Source organism: Molothrus ater, chromosome 4 (genome assembly GCF_012460135.2).
Source record: "Molothrus ater isolate BHLD 08-10-18 breed brown headed cowbird chromosome 4, BPBGC_Mater_1.1, whole genome shotgun sequence".
In the NCBI taxonomy this organism is placed as follows: domain Eukaryota; kingdom Metazoa; phylum Chordata; class Aves; order Passeriformes; family Icteridae; genus Molothrus; species Molothrus ater.
Genome location: NC_050481.2, coordinates 60,325,790 through 60,345,723, shown reverse-complemented (window position 1 = coordinate 60,345,723; position 19,934 = coordinate 60,325,790). Strand labels below are relative to the sequence as shown.

Here is a 19,934-nt window from a genome sequence, read left to right as displayed (position 1 = left end):
GTAGCAAAACATGGAGAAGCTGAAGCTTCCCAGTTTCTCAGGAGAAAAGATCCTGGCAAAGGGATTTTTCAGAAAATACGTCAGTGACACAAAATGTACATTTTACATTCTCTGAGGCCCTGCACCAGGGAAGTCCTGTTCTAGCTCATGATGTTCACACATCATGGAGGAAGAGCTCAGCTACAAACGAAGCCAAGGTATGTGACACCCTTTGGGTTGTGCTTTTATCCAGCAAGACGTTGTAGGTTTTGCAGTGTGAAGCAAGTATGTCTCAAGGTTTGCTGCTATCACTCATCTGGTCTATCTGGAAAAAAGGTCCTATTGGAAGATACTGCACTTTCAATCAAGTTCATCAAGCAATGTCAAAACAGGATGAGATGCGCTGTCTGCAGAGAATATACCAAAGCAATATATTTCTGCAAAGCTGCATACTTGCTTTTAGGCAAACTCACAGGAAGCCAGGGCATCAGGATGCATCTGAATCTGCTTCTGTAGCAGCTAAAACTGCAATTTGATCTCTTACTTAACAAAGGAACAGCATTCATCTGGTGACTGAGAATAGTTTTTAGTAAACTAAGGGCTATGGTATGAAGAAAACACAAAACATTTAAAAGCAAAGACAGACTCTGGTATTATTTTATGCTTATTTCTAACTAGAAAGTTTAATTCTGTTTTCTAAAACATTGATCTGACATGTTCTCTGAGTCTTGTGATCTCCTTATGTATCAGAATTAATATGAATCTCCTGACTTAATACTTAAAAATAGCATTTTTCTTTTTTATTATTATTATTTTAAAAACCCTGAGTGCTCTGGAAACCTGAACAGTGTTATCTAACTGGATCCCAAGTGTAAACAGAGTCTATCTTTCTTAGCTTTATGGATGATAAATAAAAATGCTCTTCATTTAGCAAATGTATGTACTATGCAGCATATTGGACCTACTATGGGACCTTCAGAAGTTTTTATTCTGGAAATTCAAATTAATCTCTTGATTACAAAGAACTCATAAAATCAATATTTTTCCAATACTTGCAAAGACAGGCAAGTCACACATCACACTCCATGTATCACCTTCCATATTTCACTAACTGACAGGGTTTGGCGTCCTGTGTAGGACAAAATTGATTATTTTTCCCCCAACCTGATCAATAAATCTCAGTGCTACCATCAGGAGCAAAAAAGCAATATTTGCCCATACAGGAGAAGAATTTAAGGAAGCAATGAAGCAATATCCTACAAGCTATACTTATTATTTTTCAGGTGCACCAGTGAAGCCTCTGTATGATATTAACGTGTTAATCTGGAAATTCAGTTTATTAAGTGAGCTGTAGAATCCTGGGTGATATATGCTCAGAAATGTCAGTTGACTAAAATCAGTGTGCTGATAACCAATAATAAAAGAAATTTTGACTATCTTACTAACCCCTCATGTGAACACCTATAGTGTTGAATGCACATGCAGCATTTAACACAGCTGGTCCCACTGGATTATAAATGCAGAAAAGAAAGTTCTCCTTGGATTATTGGCATTGCTCAGGTATGTCACATCACTGCTTTTTCACATGGTTTGGGTCCATGGGTAGTTGTTAATGAGAAAGATGATTATCTGGACTCATTTTGATGAAATCCCAGGGACCTCTCTCTTTAACCTCCCACTTTTCCTGATTAGCAATTAATAACTGGAAATTTTTCTCATGCTGGGACCACCAGGTATGCCTGTGGACCAAAGACAACAGTGCAGTGTGGTTGGGCTTGTATTCGAACATCACTTTGTACATGAGCAGTAAACAGGCCTTGTGATTGATCCACTGCTTCAAACTTGCTTAGTCACGCAATCAATCTCAGACCAGTTTGTTACAATATATTATTTTAGAGCAACAGAAAATGTCCCTTATGTAACTACTGGTGTAGTCAAAGCCTGTGACAATTGCAGAGGTTGTCTGCAAGTGCAGGAGAGGAGTGTCCAAGGACCTGTGAATTTGGTGGATGATCTCAGGCACCAAATCTCAGGATGTTTGTAAGGCAGGGCTTTAAGGACGGACTTTCTGAAGCGGGCTGTGCGGGGAGCTGGGGGGAGCACACTCTCCACTCTTCCTGCCCTTGCTTTTGGCAACTTGGATCCCTCACAGTGAAACGAAGCCCTCCCTGGTTTGTCTTTTTCTTTCTGCCGAGGCCAAGTCAGGCAAGCACCATGCGGGCCCGGGAGCCCCGGGGGTGCTGAAGGGACAGCTCCGGGGGGCGAGCCGCGCTCCAGCCGCCCGGAGGGGGATCAGCGGGACACGCTCGGCTCCCCGCCTTCCTCGGGGCTCGGCGGACACTCGGGGGCCGTGGGCCGCACACCCAGGCCCGCGGAGCCGGCGCCCCATGCCCGGTGGCGGGGCCGGCGGCTCAGGCAGCGCTCGGCGCGATCACTTCCGTGTCAGGGCCGGCGCCGGCTGCCTGCAGCTCCTGCCGGTACCCCTGCCTGTAGCCTCCTGCCTGTAGCCCCCTGCCTGTACCCCCGCCCGCAGCCCCCTGCTCCCGCGGCGTGCGAAGGGGTCGGGCGCCCTCCAGGCCGCCGCAGCGAGGGAGCGGCAGCCGGGGGCGGCGGGGCGGAGCAGAGCCGCCACCCCCCCCCCCCGCGGGCGCCAGCTGCTGCGGCAGGGGCAGCGCCAGCCCCTGCCCTGAGGCTGCTTCTGCTTCCCCCCACACTCCGGCCACCCCTCGCTCTTGTCCCCGCCGCTCCCCCTGCGGCCGCAGACCGACCCCGAGCCACGCTGGCCCGTCCCCCGCCCGTCCCGGGGGCTGCCGCGGCCGCGCCCCCCGCCCCGCCCGGGCACCGCCGCAGCCTCTCCCGCGGAGGGGGGTGGGGGAATGTGAGTGAGCAAAGTGGGAGAAACTCCCTCCGGCTCGCTCGGGGGGGCTGGGGAGGTTCGGAGCTTTTCTCTTCTTTTTCTCTTTTTCTTTTCGCCTCCCTTTTATTCCAGCCCCGAAGCCACGCAGCTGCGGTGACCGGCACCCGCCCGCCCGCAGGGCAGGACCCCGCTGGCTCCGGCCGCGTGTGCATGCGGCGGGCTCCCTCCCTGCCTCCGCCCCCTGCCTCCCGCCCCCCGGATCATTCTATACCGGGGGAGCTGTGCACTGCGGTCCCTGCTCGGGGAATCGCTGCTGCTCTTCCCATTCGTCAGGGGCTTTCCAATCACCTGCCTCTGCCACCCTCTCCGCTCCGCTCTTTGTACTTTATTTTCACGTGCTCTTTACTAACACGGCTATTTTTAAATCCCGCTCGGATTTATTTCTCTCTCTTTCCTTCTTTCTTTCTTATTTTCCCTTTTTAATTTTTTTTCCTTTTTTTAATTTTTTTTTTTCCGGGGGGGTGGGTGGGGGAGGGAGGTTAACGTTTGCAGGTCCCTAACGTTTGCAGAAGAGATCCCACCAGCCAACCCAGCTCCGCCACTGCTGCATCCATCCATTCATTTTTATGGTCACTAACAGCCTATCCCGGTAGTGGAAGGTGCAGAGAAGTGGGAGGCAGGGAGAGAGATAGAGAGAGAGAGAGAGAGATCCGGACAGCGAGAATGGCCGAGAGAAAGAGGAACTGGAATAAAGAAGATGACCTGCCTGTGTATCTAGCTAGGCCGGGCACGACAGCCCAGACACCGCGACAGAAATATGGGGGAATGTTCGCCTCCGTGGAGGGGGCCTATGAGAACAAAACCATCGACTTCGATGCCTACAGCGTGGGGAAGAAGGGGTCCCGGACCCCGCGGAGCGGCAGCCGGCACGACATGCTGGACGGAGGGGACAACTACAGCGAGACCGCCAGCGACATCAGCGAGATCTCCGGCTCCGTCATCAGTTCCCCGGGAGACCGGGAGGACAAGACCCCGGGCGTGGAGATCAAATACCCCACGGGGAAGGAGCTGCTGCAGGGCCAGGACAATGGACAGGTGAGCGGGGCCCGGGCTGGGGAGGTGGGAGCCGCCGCCCCCGCTCGCTGGGCGAGCCGAGCCGAGATTGCTGTACCGAGCGGGGCCGTGCCGTGCCGTGCCGAGCCGTGCCGTGCCGCAGAGCCCCGCTCGCCGGTGCAGGGGACTGGGGCCGCCTTCGCGGGGGAGTTTCGGCACGGCAGGTCGGGGAGGCACGGCCCCCTCCCCCTGGGCACGCTGATGCTCTGGGAAGAGCCCGGCTAGCCCCCGAACTACCTCACTTGGCAGAGCTTAGCGGGGGCGGGAGGGAGCGACCCCAGAATCGTTTTCCTTTGTAAGTGATGGCGATGAGTTTTCTCCGTTTCCATTCCTGCCTGTGCCGGGGGGCTGGAGGGCAGCTCGGGTCCCTCAGCGCCTCCCGGCCGCCCCCCGGAACAAAGCCGGGCCCGCTGCACTCCCGAACTCGCCGGGGAAACTCCGCGGAGCCTGTCCCAGGCACAGCTCCAGGATCTGCCCCGACCCCCCGCCCTGTCTCTGCCCCTGCTCCCCCCGGCTCCCTCTGCGCCTGCATTGTCTCCCCGGCAGGGAGCGCGGAAGGCGGGAGGATCGGCCCAAACCTCTGCCCCAGGTTCCCGTTCCCTGGCTCTGCAGCTGGACTCATGCTGGTGGCCCAAGGAAGAAGTGAAGCCGGTGGGCTGGCCGGCCCCTGACGGCAGTGCATCTCCATCTTAGCCCTGTCGGTGGCATGCAGGCTGAGGCAGACCCGGGGGGATGGCTCTCATGGGATCCCGGGCTGTCATTGATTTCCCCTTAGAAAGAAATGCGGCCTTGCAGTGATGCTTCTGCATGGATACACCCTGTTCCTGAGTACCCAGCCTGGAGCCTCTGAGGCTTGTCCGCACTCTGCTCTTTCCACAGGCTGAACTGAGAGTTTCCACTCTCTTCACCCCTCTTCAATTTGAGCATGAATGGGGTGCTGGTTTGCTCTGCCCTGGGATTGTGTGCAGGTGCCACATGGCCTCCCGTGCAGCCCAGTGGGTGTCTGCTGTGGTGGGACACTGCAGCGAGCAGGCAGGGCTTGGTGGGACACTGTGCCTGGGATGCTGCTGCTTTCTCTGCAACGACCCCAGGGCTGCCTTCAGAGGCTGCCAGCTGCAGTGCAGCCTTCTCTTCTCTAGCTCACCTGAACTCCTGAGTTTTTTTGATCAGGACCCTGGGGCAGTGGGAGGGCACAGCACACCCCATCTTCTAGCACATCCATGGTGCTGCATCCCCATTTTCCCTGCTCCCTAGTTCACCCTGGGACTCAGGATAGTGAGCACACACTGCACACTACCTCTCTGGATCCCACTGTGCTTGCAAAGTTGACCAAAGTGAGGTGAGGATGAGGTTAGAGGTAAAGCAGGCAAGATTTGGCCACTGGCTTAGGAAGGTGCACTGTAAGCAGCAGATACATGTGACCCCTGTGCAGTGACTTCCAGAGTTTTTTACAAGCTTCAAACAATGATTTCTGTGCAGATGTGTTGGGGATGTGGCCTGGGTGCTCAATGGCTTTTATCTATGTGTGTATCACAGGGGTGGGTGTGCTAAGAGCCCCAGAGTTCCTGTCCTTGAGGGGATTTACTTGGGCACAGCTTTGCAGCGCCTTTTACCCTCAAGCACCATGGGTGTAGGGATGCATTCTGTGAGTCACAGAAAAGACAGAAGAATTTCAACTAGCCATTTTACCTCTCCAGCAGCTGCTGCTATAGCATCTGCCTGGCCTGGCCTTGTTGTGTTATCCCCATGAGCTCCATGGGCACAGGAGAGAGCAGGTGTGTGACAATGGGGCGGTGAGGAGGGCAGAGCATGACAGTGCTGTTGGGTCAGAGTTGCTGGTGAGGACAGAGCAGGCAGTGCCACCTGGGTCAGTGCCATCAGGGACAGAGCAGGCAGGGTCATTGGGGCAGTGCAAGGCAATGCCATCAGGATCAGTGGTATGGGGACAGCACAGGGCAGTGCCATCGGGGTCAGTGCTATGGGGACAGTGCCGTGGGGACAGCGCAGAGTACTGCCAGGCTTCACGCCGTGGGGACGGGGCAGGCAGTGCCATTGCCATGTGCAGCACAGCAGCACCCACCGCCGGGGGTTTTATCCCCCGTCCCCACCCTGCGGCAACCCACGCGTGGGATCCTGCGGGTGACCTCAGCGTGCGAGCGGGGCGGCGGCGGAGCTGGCGGGGCGGCGTTTCCCAGCGCCGGTGCGGAGGGAGGGAGGCTCCGGCTGGATTGATGGGCTGTGAAGGGGGGCCAGGCGGAGGGGTGGGGGACAGGAGGGAAGGAAACGCTTCCTGGGTTGCGCTGAGCGAATCCTGCTCCGACCTGCAGCCGGGAGGGCGCTGCTGCCGCCGGCAGAGGCAGCGCTCGCCGACCCCCCCGGGAGCCGCGTCCCCGTTTGATTGCAGCCGGAAAAAAAAAGGTGCCGGGTTTGCCGGGCTCCCCTTCCTCTGGGCGACGGAACTTCGGCCCCATTCCACCGCTGTGCCGGGTCGCCCCTGCCCCGCCCCATCACCCGACCGGGCTTCGCATTATTATTCGTCTCAGCACCGCCGGTGTTGTTCCGCTGGGCTCGGCTCGCTCCTCGGGTTCGTTGCGTGCTCCCGGCGCTAGGGAGAGCCGACATGTCTTACCAGGGCAAGAAGAGCATCCCGCACATTACGGTAAGCGGCCCCGGTAGGCGCTGCCCGCGCTCCTTTGTTCGCGGGGCGGGGAAGGGCGAGCGGCGGGAGCGCAGTGCCCGGGGCCGGGGCAGCCCCCAGACTGCGGGGCCGGGGCTCCCCGGAGCGGCGGGGTGCGGGCGCCGCCGCCCGTCCTCCTCCCGCTGGAGCTGTGGACGAGGGCTGATTTAATTTAATTTAATTTTAGAATTTCATTATTACATTTTAATTTTATTTCTTTATTGTATTCTGCCTCCCCTTGCTCGCCCGCCGCCCGGCCGGGGCTCAGCGCTGTGTGCTCGCTCCAGCCCGGGGCGGGCAGGGAGGGAGGGCCGGCGGGGGGCTCGTCCCGGCGCTGCCGGGGCCGGGGCCGGGGGTACCGCCCTCCCGAGGAGCCGGGCCCGGGGAGGCTCGGCCGCCGGGCTCGGCAGAACAAAAGAGGGAGGGGACCACCGCAGCACAACGTGCCCCTGCCACCGCCCCCCGCAGCGGGCAGGGGCAGCGCAGCCTCGGCGGGGCACGGGCTGTGGGCAGGGGGGAGGCACAGGGTGCGGAGAAATGGGAGGTGGGCGAGCGTGGGCGTAGGGGGAAGCGTGGAAAATCAAAGAGCGCCATGATGCCAGCAGCAACACCTCTGCGCGCTATTAATACATCAGGCGTGGTGGGAATCAGAAGTCAAAGAGTTAATCATAACCATCCTCTTCCTATCGGTGCCTGTCTCCCGCTAGATGCTTTTGTACCCGAGCAGCGAGAGCTACAATAGGGTGTGCTTTCCGTGCTAGAAAGAAAGGATTTGGGTTCTCTCATAGAGTGTATGCTTTCCTTTAATACACACGATCAGGGGATATAGGGGCTGAGATAAAGAACAGGCAGAGCTGGCGGATAGGGGTGTGGCGGGGCAAATCGCACCCGGAGCTTGCTCACACGGCTGAGGTTTTCCCCAGCACCGGTGTTGGTCTCCAGGTTGATGCTTTCCTCTTGGGGGACTGGATCAGTGGATGATGGGGTCACTGTTGCTGTGGCACCTGGGGCAGGGATGAGCGGAGAAGCTCGCAGGTTCCTTGGGTTCGTGGAGCTTTCCCCGGAAAGCTGGCACGGTGTGATGCGGGCAAGTTTCGGTGCCTGAAGGAGCGGCTGCCGGGTGGGTGTGGCACCTTCTGGGCAAACCCGGCGCTTATCGGCATTAGTGCAGCGAGTGTTACAAAGCTCGTAAGCTCCTCGCGGTTTTCTCCCTGTACAATAAAAGCATCCTTCAGTCAAAATATTTGTTCGGGAGGGAAGCAACATCCTTCTAAAAGCTGAGTTTCATGATACTGAAGTGCCGCATTTATGCAGGTTTCCACTATCAACAGGCTGCAGTGCCTGGTGGCCAGGGCTGAACCTGGGTGCTGCAGTGGCTTTTTGGGTGATGGCTCCTCTTGCCTCGTTCCTCAGTGCGTTGTGTGACTTACTCAGGGCATGGCTGGGTCGAGGGAGACCCCGGTTACCCTCTGGGTGAGTGTCAGGTGCTTTGTGCATGGCTCAATCTTCCTTTGAAGCTGGAGTGTAACAGGGTCACACCCATAGCTAGTTCTTTGCTCTCCAGTTTGGAGTAGAATGAGAAGCTGGAAGACTTAGGAGTCTTTGCCTTAGAATCAACAGTTCCTTTTAATTTCATCATTTCTCACTGAATTTTTCTCTGTGGTGTGGAGAGGATTGCTGTGAAAAAGAAAGCCCAAACCTCAGCCTTTTCTCTTTGAAATGAGATGTGCTGAAGTGTCTATAAATTAATATTCATTAACATTACTGTTGAGTTTTGTGACCAAATCAAAGGCATAAATTAACATTAGTGAACTTGGCAGGCATCAGGGCTGGACTGTTTTTGGTTTTTTTTACACTTCTGGCTCTTCTCCTCCATCAGAAGCAATTCAGAGTCTTTGTGTCAGACCTTGCACACTGCTGCCTGTCCCACAAGAACCCACAGGGTCTATCTGTGTGTATCTTCTGAAGCCCCATTCCAGTGTGGTAAATTAGATGTTTCATTCATCCACTAAGGAAATACATTGTAGCTTCAAGTCCTCTGGGCTCTAAGGAAATGTGATAGCTCTGTGGAAGTATACAACAGTGATGATGAAATTATATAAAAATGTCATTTGTTACTGTTCTTAACACTCCCCCACTCACACTCCTGCTTTTTGGAGCTACACCGGCTCCTGGGTTCATTGGAGAAATGACAAACTAATTTCTGATGGTGTCCTGGGTGCTGATACTTTGCTGTGGGTTTTCCAGTACCAAGTCTGTGTTACTTGCATGGGCCAGGAGCTGTCCTGAGCACTCAACAGCAACACCCAGCAACAGCATCCAGCCACAGGCACTGCAGGCAGCAGTCAGTACCTGGCCAAAACTTCCCTCGGGGATCAGGTCTGCAGCATCAGGAACAGGGAAGGAAGAGGCAGCAGCTGGTTTCACCTCTGACTGGTGTGGAAGCAGACACCACAGGGTTGTCTTCCCAAGAGTGGTATCCTGCCTGGGTTACTGCTCTTGGTGCATGTGGCCATAGCTTCCTCCTTGTGCTTAGTCTGACTGAGCCTTATCTCCTGACTCCTTCAGACTGCAGGGCCTGACTGACAGCCCCTGCACCTCTTTTACCCAAAGCAGCTTTATTCCTGCTTTCCCTTCTCCCCCTGCTTGTGGTAAAGACACTTGCACGTAACCCTCTTTGACACTGGGCATCTCCCTGCTCTCATTTACCAATCTGCATGGGGTTTTTTTGTATCATCTGCCTCTTTTTCCCTTTCCATTTCAGCTTGTGAACATTCATGCTTCTTGCATTTTATCTCATTTGTGGCTGCCCTGCTGCCTGTTATGCATCCCCTGCAGCATCCAGGCTTGCTGTTAGTGGAGCACCAGCACTGTGCCTGTGTAAGGTGCCATTCAGTTGTGAGTCAGACTGGACCCTTTTGTGTAACTACAGTGGGAGGAGGGGAAGGACCTCTGTATTTGAAGCACCAGACCAGTTTGGGGATGTATAATAGAAATGCATTGAACCAGTAAGTGTAAGCACTTCAGTTGTGTCTTCTGCACTGTGTTGAAGTCCTTGGCAGGTGGGTTTCAGACCCCTGGTTCAGGAGTGTTGTTTGGGGATGGAGCAGGGGATGGTGCATGATGTAAGGGTGGCCAAGAGTGCAGGAGCAGTTTTCCCAGCCTTTGTAGTATGGACAGCCACATCCATTGCTGAGGTGTTTTTATGCATGAGGTGGCAATCTTTTGTGCTTTGGTTGTGCAGGATGTTCTCAGGCACACCAGATTTTTCAGGATATACCCCCCAGCCCATTGCTTTTAACATCACTATTATACTCCTCTTGTGCAACTTATTACAGGGAATCAATGGACATGATGACACAGAAATACCTGTTACAAATTATTCTGGCTTCTGTGTTTTGGTAGCAGTTGGCAATTTTCAAACAAGGCCTGAGCTTAGATGAACTCAGAATTGTACCATGGTTTAAAAAAGGCATGTGGCATGTTAAATGCCTGTGACAGGACATATTTGTTCCAGCAGCAACTGCACCCATTAAAACATAATCTGTGTGAGCTCAGTGAAGAGGAGGTGTGAACACAATTCTACTGAGTAAAGGCAGAATAGCTAGTCACCAAGGCAAATGCAAGGAGGCATTTGGGAGAGGAAAATGGTGCCTGAATCCCTTGGAAAAAAAAAGGGAATCATCTTTCTGGGTATGGTCCAAGGGTTGGCGTGTGAGTGGGGAAGTGCACTGCTGGTCCTGAGCTGACAGACTGTAAGGCACAGGGAGATAGAGAGCACAAAAATGTGGTGTTACAGAGGAAGGATCTCACTATTGAGCATTACAAAATAAAAAAAAGAAAATAGAAGATCTGCCACTGCATGAAAAAAAAAAAAACAGATGCAGAAAAATGGCGAGACTGAAGAAATTCAGAGGACTGGGCAGAAAGAATAATTATAGCTGTTACATTTAGAACTGGTATGAAGAGAGATGAGAAGCAAGTAGGCTTCAGTTGAAGATGGCAGAATACCTTGAGAGAGAAAAAATCCATTCATCAGGATTTTTTCTGTGTGACACAGTGGTTCAGGATGGAAACTTTCTGTTTGGTCTGAACAAAGTGCTGGGATAATGTGTAGTGTTCTGGTGTGAGACAGCAGCAGTGTGAGAGCTGCCAGCCAATTCATTTTGAACACCAGAGGGGACATATCCTACAGATGCAGGACATGGTGAGTACCTGGGATGGAGGACCAAAGTCCTTGTCTAGGTTTGGATCTATTCTGTATCTCCCCTGACTATGGTTTTTTACCACCCACGTTTGTTTAACATAGCTGCATAAAAGCTACACTCAGATTGCTCTGTTACTTGCCAGAAGTGTTTGAAAAGCCTACTGAGTGCTGGCCATGGGAACACTGCCTCATGTTACTATCTGCTCTTGGTGCAAGATTTTGGATGATTTAGACAGCACTTTTTGTCCTGTTTTAAAACACCAAGGCCTGGGACTTCTGGATGCCTTCTTACTCTTGAACATTTGCTTAATCCTCAAAATTACATGTTCCCATGTGTGTCTGTTTAACAGACTTGTCCCCTCTCAGTTTACTCATCTATCAGTGAACATATGTGAATTCACATTGTGTAGTGGGCTGGACTGCAGCCTGGCGCCTCTGGGGATGCTTTAGATGCTTCACTGTAAGTTTTGTGACTTCCAACGACCATTTCCATGATTCTGTGACACATCTTTTCCTTTCTTTTTTCTATAGGAGAAAATGTGGCTACTTTTTCATATGTCAGTTCCATATGGTGACTTAAATTACATTCAGAGTAGGTTCTTCTGGGGACATTTCTATGGAGACTGAAACCTTTGGCAGAGGGACAGAAGGAAGGGTTTGGGGCAGAGATTCCTTTAACTGCCACAGCAAGTTCATCAGTCAGTGCCCTCAGCAGGGCATCAGTGTTTTCAGCATCATAGCTGGTGCCATCGCAGAGAACTGAGCTGTGCTTTGCTGGAAGCTGGGCAGGTTTGGAAAGGGGACAGCGTCTGTCTGGGAAGACATCTGATCCAGTGGGGTGCTTATCTGAATCTTCTTGCAAGTGCTGAGAGCAACTGCTGCCAATGAACCACTTTTCTGATGAGAGATCAGGATCTGTTGTCTGCTTTGCTGCCATTTCTTTCAGAATCAAGAATTAGTTGAGTGGTAAAAGTGTGAAACTTCCATTTTCATTTGAAGGAGCCAGCAGAGGCCACTGGCTTGTGAAACACTTGGGAGTTAGTTGAGATAAACTTGGGGTTTGTACATACAAGAGAGATAAATGGTTTTGTATGTATGAGAAAGAAGGAATAGAGATGAGCAGCAAAATAATTTGCAGGTTTCTAATCTTGCTACATGTGCAGATGGTGGCCTTGTCCCCTGAAACAGAGATACTTTGGGATTATGTTTGCTTGTCAAAAGACAAAAGTTTTCATCTGTAGTGCATGTCCTAATGAGTTTTAAGATGTAAGGTATTGTTTATGAGTAATAAATGTTCCTGCTGACTTCAGTGACGTCTACACTCTGTAAAATCTCCTCTGTGTAATAGTGAGGACCCAGGTGGCTGGCTAGAGGAGTAGGCAGTGCTCAGAGTGAAGAGGCTGTGGAAGGGCAATCAGGGCTGATAGCATGTGAGGTGAGGCAGCAAGCATCACAACTTGCTCTCACTGGCAGAAATAGTGGGTACACAACATGACAGCACAAAGTGTCGGAGTGCAAACAATACACATGGTATCCACTGCATTTAGCTGATCGTGAATTGTCATTGCTAACATCATCTTAAAGGCATTTTCTACTATTCTGTTTCACTTGCATCCACCTGCTCTGTCAGAGAAGGGATTCCATATGGTCTTAGTTGGATTTTGACTGTGATTGGTGCCAAGTCAGATATGTCCCAGTAACCTGATGCAGGTTTCTGATTAGAACTTAGATAAAACACATTTTCAGTTCAGTGCCCTAGAGAGGTCAGCCATGATGTAAATGACTGTTATTTTCTTCCCAAGTTAAAGCTTTCCTATGAATGGCTTGCTGAGATTTTGAGATCCCCTTTAATTGACATAACCTGTGTGTAACCCAAGGGATGGGTATAGCAACATACAATGCAATGGTTTCAGCCCTCCAGCCCCTACTTAGGTGAAACCCCTGCTGATGCCAAAGAATATTGTCATCAATAAGATGTTTGTTGTGCTTCCCCTCTAAAAGCAAAGCAAAGATGACATTTTCAGTGAAGAAATCCCCATGGAGTTGGTAGCTGTAGGAGTAGCCCCTTTAGAGTGGGTGATTAAGCAATGAAACTGCTAGCTGAATAGGAAGCCAGGTCTCAAAAGGGGAAACAAAAGAACATCAGATCTCTTAAATGAATAAAGATGAATGAATACATTGGCTACAGACCAAGATACAGCACTATTACCATCAGCATAATCCTTCCTAAATTAATTGCCATATAGTAGAGTGCATCTGTTAAGAAAAGAACCTTAAAAGGAGGATTCTCCATTAGTGGCCTATCGGAAATGATGCCTCAAGGATGGAGTGTTTTACAAGGAATTCCCAGAGTTGATTCAGAGTTCACCCTAACTAAAAGCCACTTCCTATAGAGGGTAATCTAGATGTGAATTCAAAAGGAGGGATACTGCTGATTAAAAGCAGATCTTTTATAAGCAGACAGTACTTCATGAAATCCCATTTACGGCTCTTTGATCCTTATGAAAGGATTTTAAGCAAACATTCCTCTAGGGAAAGATATCTTTCTTCTTTTGCCATTAAGTTTAAAAATGTTCCTTATTTGTAAGTACTTTGCCTAAAGTGAGGTAATTTAACTGTATTGTATCACAGCTGGGTCTGAATCTGAGCAGCTCTGACAAAAGACAACCAAATATATCCACACACACTCAAAAAAAGTAAATCTCTTGTATATTGTGGGAAATAAGTCTGCAAGAATGAACACATGGAAGCACAGAGGAGCTCTGAGTGTCTCCTTCCACTGTTTGCCAGGGGGTCTTCAGCCTTTGAGAAATGTATTCCATGCAAATAGTCCTCTTGTGGAGATTTAGATAATCATGGAGAGCACAAATATCAGCCTGTTTTTCTTGTGTCTTTCCTCTGAACTGAATTCTGTGTCTTTTGTAACTCTCAGTGGACTCTTTAAGACCTTAGTAACAAAGAATTCTGCCTCTCAAATGCTAAAAAAGTAATGTCTTGGCTGCAAGTGTGATAACATAGCTTAATGCCTTTTTATGTCTATTGCATTTGTTCTGATGCCTTTTAAACCACATGACATTATAGGGAACTGAAGTGCAGGTGGATTTAGAATTTAAACTGTTTTCAAATGGCTATTTAGCATAAAATCCTTAGTCATCTTCAGGGCTCTTGACTAATCTGGGTTTTAGAGAAAACAGCCATTGTTGCTCTGGAAATGTATAGACAATGTTATATTCTAGTAAGTCCTTACAATTACACAGAGGGTGAAATCACTGCTGTTTCCTCATCCTCTAGGTGTGGAAAATCTGGGTTTGAGTGTTGCAAAGACTTTTTTGGTTGAAAAAAAGCTGCAATGCAGCAATTGTAAAGGTCCAAACCAAGAATTAAGCAGCACAGCACTTAGACCTGTATGCTGGATAAGTTATCTGAAGTTAATTGTATATGAAAGGTAAAGCAAACTGTCAATAATTAAAAATATATGGCTTACTTGATTTAGAGATGAAGATCTAATGGGAAGATCTTCCACTTGTGGAAGAAAAGCAAAAATGTAATAGCATGTGTTGGAATTGCAGTCTGGACAGATGCTGCTATTTGATGGAAACACTACTCTTGGAATTTCTTGGATTCTTCTTGTGTGGCTAGAATACATAATGGTTGTTTTTTTTTAAACTCCATCTTGTATCACAGAAGTGTGGTTTTCTCTGAAAGGTTCCTGCAGATGCATTGCATAGGTATCTGTGCTGTAAAGAACTGTGTGGTTTCTATAACTTGTGCTGCATTGTATTTTGACACACTGCACCAATTTGAAATAATGTTTGGTAAATCTTATGGCAGGTTTTTTTTTTCTGTTACTGTGTTTTAGTAGTCCCAAGAAGCAGATTTGAGAACTGCATGTCTAAAAGCTATTTGAATTTTGTTGTGTATTTTTAGATACCACTAGCTCTGAGGGGAGTGGGTGAATGGGAAAAGGCTAATTTTAAATTTCTTTGCAACTGTTCTTGCTCTAACATTTGGTTTGTAATTTCGAATAATCCACAGCAAAGTGATTTTCTGCCCAAGAGAATTTGGTTTCATTTGTATTTGCATGGAGCCATGGGGACCATGGCAGGGCTCAGGCTGGTGGTCCTGAAGCTTGGTCAGATGCTGCTTCTCTCTGCTGGCCTTTTGCCATCGGTGTCCATAAAAGTGTGGACACGCTTCACAAGAGCTGAGCCAAGCTGATTCAAACCCCAGCAAAACAGGCAGTCAGTACCAAGTGTGCCAGTCACCAGCTTACAGATGTTTGGTGTTGCTCCTGCTGTAGTGGAAACAATGGTTGTGAGGGAGCGACAGCCACCGCCTCCAGTCTGAGCAGCCAGCCCCTCCTCCTGCAGCAAACGTTTGTGCCATCTCCTTCTGCTGCCATGAAAATTGCTGTCATGTCACAGACTAAGCTCTGCAGCTTTGCTGCCAGGTTAAGCAGGAGAAGCTAGACTGTGATTAGGAGGAGATCCCCAGGGAAGCAGTGTGCAGGGCTTGAAGGCGAAGGGCTGGGAGTAGCAGGAGTGGCTGTGTCACACTCAGCAGTGGGCTGAGCTGGCAGGTGCCAGAGCGCCTGTGGAATGGAGCTGCAGGGGACACAGCAGATGTGCATCGTGGCTGAGCTGATGCTGTGTCATGGCCAGGCACAGAGCTCAGAGGCAAGCAGCATTGCAGCAATGCAGTTGCATCGTTGCAATAGTGATGGCTGGAGAAGAAACACCTTGGCTCCCACACCCAGCAGTGACTGTGGAGCATGGGTTTACAGTGTGCTTTCTGCTCCTCCCTTGTCAATGAGAGCAGGCCTTTTTACCCCTTGCATCTTGGCATCCCATTAACTGCTCTAGGTAATACTCCCTCTCTGTTTTGCTATGTTCCTGCTGTCTGTCCTTGGCAGCCTGGAGGGAGGAGAGGGCCCCAGAAGCTTCTTTCGGCTTGCAGTGGGAAGAGGTGGACTGGCAGCTTCTTGTGCCAGGCAATGCAATGAAGGCTTGGTATGGAGCCCTTGGAGCTCAGCAGGCAGGGCACCAGTGCCTGAGGCACCTGTCAGCTGAATAGAAAGGTGGCAGCCACCCTAGAAAGGCTGACAGTGCTGTCACCTCCTGAGCTGAGTGATGAGCCCATTGCTGTTTGCATTGTGAGAGCACCTGGGGGTCAGTGACTGGCTGAGAGTACCTCTGGGATCTGGGTGTTCTTCCTCATGGAGATTACAGCTGGGAAGGAGAAATACAGGCCAGCACTGCCAGGATTAGTTCAGGAACTTCAGGTCACTCTTCCCTTCCTTCACTGCTTTCCCCAGGGCACTGCAGTGTGTCTCTCCTCCAGCCTGAAACAGGGAGAAGGGGACTCTGGTCCCTAGTTTACCTGGACGTTTGTCACTTGGTAAGAAAATTGCAAGCAGTCTGCCTGACATCATGCCCTTGGTAAATAATAAATGGCCCCTGGTCACACACAGCCTTCTGCCTGTGCTAACCCACTTCACAGAGCCTGTGTGTGACCAGGTTTCTGTTCAGGATTTCCCTGCAGCAAGGACCAGTGACCTAAACCAGTGCAGGATCACCCAGGCTCCAGTGGCTGTCCCTGAAGCCTGTGCTTGGGCTGTAGCACGGAATGAATACTGCATGTGAACTAATCGTTTGTATGAAATCTTGTTTCATGAAGAATAGAACAAATTTCTTGTCAACATTAATCTGTGTCTCCTTTCTAGTGATTTATTTTTGTGTAATTTTTCCAGCCTATTCATGGAAGTGCATCCCTGTGATCTGTGCATCCAGGCATTGGGTACTGCTGCTTTGGCTAAGGACAAGCCAGCCCTGGTCTGGAGCAGGGTGTTTGAGGCAGTGCTGGTTTGCTTGGGCACAGTGTGCTGCTGAGGTGTCCACAGGACACCTAAACCTCACCTGGGCTGCTGGTGCCCACCAACACCATCTGCCTCAAGGTGCTTTGCTTCGCAGCAATCTGCAATGTGTCCTACACTTGGCAGATCAAGGTGGTTGGAGATGTTCCAACAGAACTCTTTTTCTTCTGAATTGGCTGATATGCTGGAATGGAAGCATGCTAGAGATGCTTCCACAGCTCTCAGATTCTGATGATAGCTGGGCAAGGCTCCACAGCACTGTCCCCAGTGGCTGCCTGGGGTTGTGTGGTTTTTTGGCAGCCCAGTCTTCCATGACTTCCTATACCCAGCTGGGGTAACATTAGCCTCAGGTGCAGGACTACTCTTGCAACAATTCTGAATTGTTTGTATTTTCTTCTGAGGTGCAAAGAATTAAAATTTTCAAATTTTCCATGAAGTGCAGGTTATTTATTCTCTACCAGAATTTCTTACACCCTCCAAAATTCTGAACAAGGAGAGACTTTGTAGCTGAACGTTCAGTAATCCTTTATAGGATATGAGGCCTAATTTAATGGCTGACTCCATAATTGAGTTCTTTCTTAAGACTGAATTTGTATCTTTTTTAGATCAGCTTATTCTAATACCCAATTTTGTTACTTTCATATTTATATCTATATGTAAAAACATTTAAAATCCTTATGTCTGCAGTTATTTTTGTGGAGCTGCGCTTTAGCTTTTATTTTCCTTGCCTGTTACATTTCTTTCTACTTACTATGCATCTTCTCCTGTTTTAAAATAAATGAAATGTAGAAATTCTTGATGAGGGTGCTGATTTTTTCACTCCTTAGCAGTGACAGATGCAGTGCTCTGGGAACACTGCCTGCCTCTATTAGTAAGCTTGTGCCTCTTGTAATTGGACAGTGTTAATGTTTAGGAAGGCAATTGAATGAGCTTAAAAAGAGCTCACAAGATGGTGGTCCCTGCAGGTCAGCAGGCAGTGCAGTAAATCATCATAGGGAGGAGGTGCAACTGCCTGCACATAGCAGAATAACTTATTACTATTCTGGCTGCTGATTCACGAGTCCTGCTGCAATTACAAGTGACAGTAGAGAGGCTGGGGAGAAAACAGGGAGCCTGCTCTGGCAAATTCCAGATGGAGGACTTGCATTCATCTCCATTCTCTAATGACAGGGTGACAATGTCTGAGGCAGGTCCTGGAGACATGTCATCATAGCTCTGTGCCCTGGTTACCCCCCTGGCCCCCAAGGTTGCTGCTGCAGCACTTCTCTGGAGAAGAGCTTCAGACCTGCTGTGTATATACTCTTTTGTTGTGCACTGTATTTAAAATATCTTCCCCCCTTCTTCCTCTTTTAGAAGTGTCTGTTTCTCCCTTTTTCCTTTTTCTAGAATGATACAGAGGGCTATAAATGCTTTGAACCTGCAAAATTGTTCAAGTACGAGCTAAAAAGTAAATGTGCATTGCATAACAGAGGTTACATTGTAACACCCCTAGCTCTGCCTTAGCGCTTTTTAATGAACAGGTTTTTTAGAAATTTATTGGTTTTGTTGTCCTGGTTTTATAGATTAAGAATATATCAACTTGTTTGCTTTCTAAAGTAGGAACTCAGGACGCTCATAGTTTATATGCCTGAGTCATGCTGTAATTAAATTGGAATTGAATCTGGACTGAGTAGTATAAAACATGGACAAACTGGAGATTCTGAGCTATTGTCTGGTGAGCCAAGGAAATAATTTATATTAAATGGCTATTTTTATGTATGAATGGGAAAAAATTGTTCTGACTTCTTTAAGAGTTCTCCAGCATTCACAGTCACTTGGCAAAATTCTTTCCAAAAGTGTTAAAGTGTACTTGTCATGGTTTAACCCCAGCTGGCAGCTCAGCCTCACACAACCACTTGCTCAGTTCTCCCCCCACCCCACCCCACCCCCATCCCACTGTGGGATGGGGGAGAGAACTGGAAGAGTAAAAGTGAAAAAACTCTTGGGTTGAAATGGAAACACTTTGATAATGGAAATAGAATAATCATAATAATAGTAATGATGATAATGCAATTGGTAGGAAAATAAAAAAAATATTAATAAAACCAAAGAAAGACAAGTGATGCACAGCCCAATTGGTTACCACCCACCTATTGATGCCCAGCCAGTCCTGAGGCAGTGCTCCCCCCATCAACCTCCTCATGAGTTTTTATTGCTGAGCATGATGGCAAATGGTATGGAACATCCTTTGGGTCAGCTGTCCCAGCTATCCCCCTCCCAGTTCCTTGTGCTCACCCAGCCTCTTTCCTGGTGCTGAGCAGAGGAGACATTCACTCTCTAAGCTCTGCACAGCAATAGTAAAACATCCTTGTGCTATCAGCACTGTTTCCAGCACAAATCCAAAGCAGCCCCCTACAAGCTGCTGTGAGGAAGATTAACTACCCCAGCTAAAGTCAGAAGAGCACTGGAGTGCTTGCCTGACTTGCCCTGTCTTTGGGTAGGTGGTAGGGGGCTGGCATTTCCAGTATGACTTCTTCAGTGAGAGAGTTTAAGTATTGGTTCTCTGGAATATGCACTGGTAAAATCTGTTTTCTATAAAATGCAGTTTTTGAGAACAGAATATAACCATTTGAATGGAGAAGAATATAAGCAGACAATTGTGAACAGTAACTCTTGCAGACTTTATATTTTGAACAGTCCTTCTTGGAAAAAAAAAAGTTTTCTTCCTGGCACTTTAGAAAATACCAGGAGTTGATTACAATTAATTCTTCATGCCCATAGAAGCTCTGTGTTCAGCTGTGGGTCTGTACCATGGTACCGGAGGCACAAGCTGTGGGCTGTGTCCCTTGGCTGCTGCACAGGAGTTGCTCCTGCTGGGCTGGTGTTGAAGGAGCTTCCCTGGTGAGGAATTTCTAAGTGGAAGGGCTAAGCAGCCTCTTAGGACCTTGTGACTCTCCATTCAAAGTTTTCTTACTTTTCCAGAGATGCCAAGGGTGCCAAGTGAGCTCAGCTTGGCCATTGAAGTGTTGGGCAGTTTCTTCTGGCGTCTTCTCTTTCCCTTTTGGCCCTTGTGCAATGAGGTGGTAAAAGGGGAGTGTAGTGGCACTGCAGGTGTTTCTGTGTGCAGTGATGGCTGCTTTGAGCAAAATGAACTGTGAAGATAATGAGGTCTCATGTTCCAAAAGTCAGGAATAAACTGAAACTCTCCTGAAATAGGATGAAACTATCATGTCCACTGAAACTATCAATG

General features: G+C 49.3%; 1 protein-coding gene across 2 annotated transcripts in view; it reads left to right on the top strand.

The window, feature by feature from the left end:
* Positions 1-3,384: 3,384 nt before the first annotated feature.
* Positions 3,385-19,934, top strand: part of CRMP1 (collapsin response mediator protein 1) — a 50,392-nt gene continuing 33,842 nt past the window's right edge. The window contains exon 1 of one of the 2 annotated variants that reach the window (XM_036381847.2): positions 3,385-3,931. In XM_036381847.2, the coding sequence (XP_036237740.1) occupies positions 3,560-3,931 (372 nt within the window). In that variant the 5' untranslated portion in view covers positions 3,385-3,559. Of the gene's footprint in view, positions 3,932-6,274; positions 6,609-19,934 lie in introns of those variants that run through there. The other variant, XM_036381848.2, reaches the window with a different exon arrangement.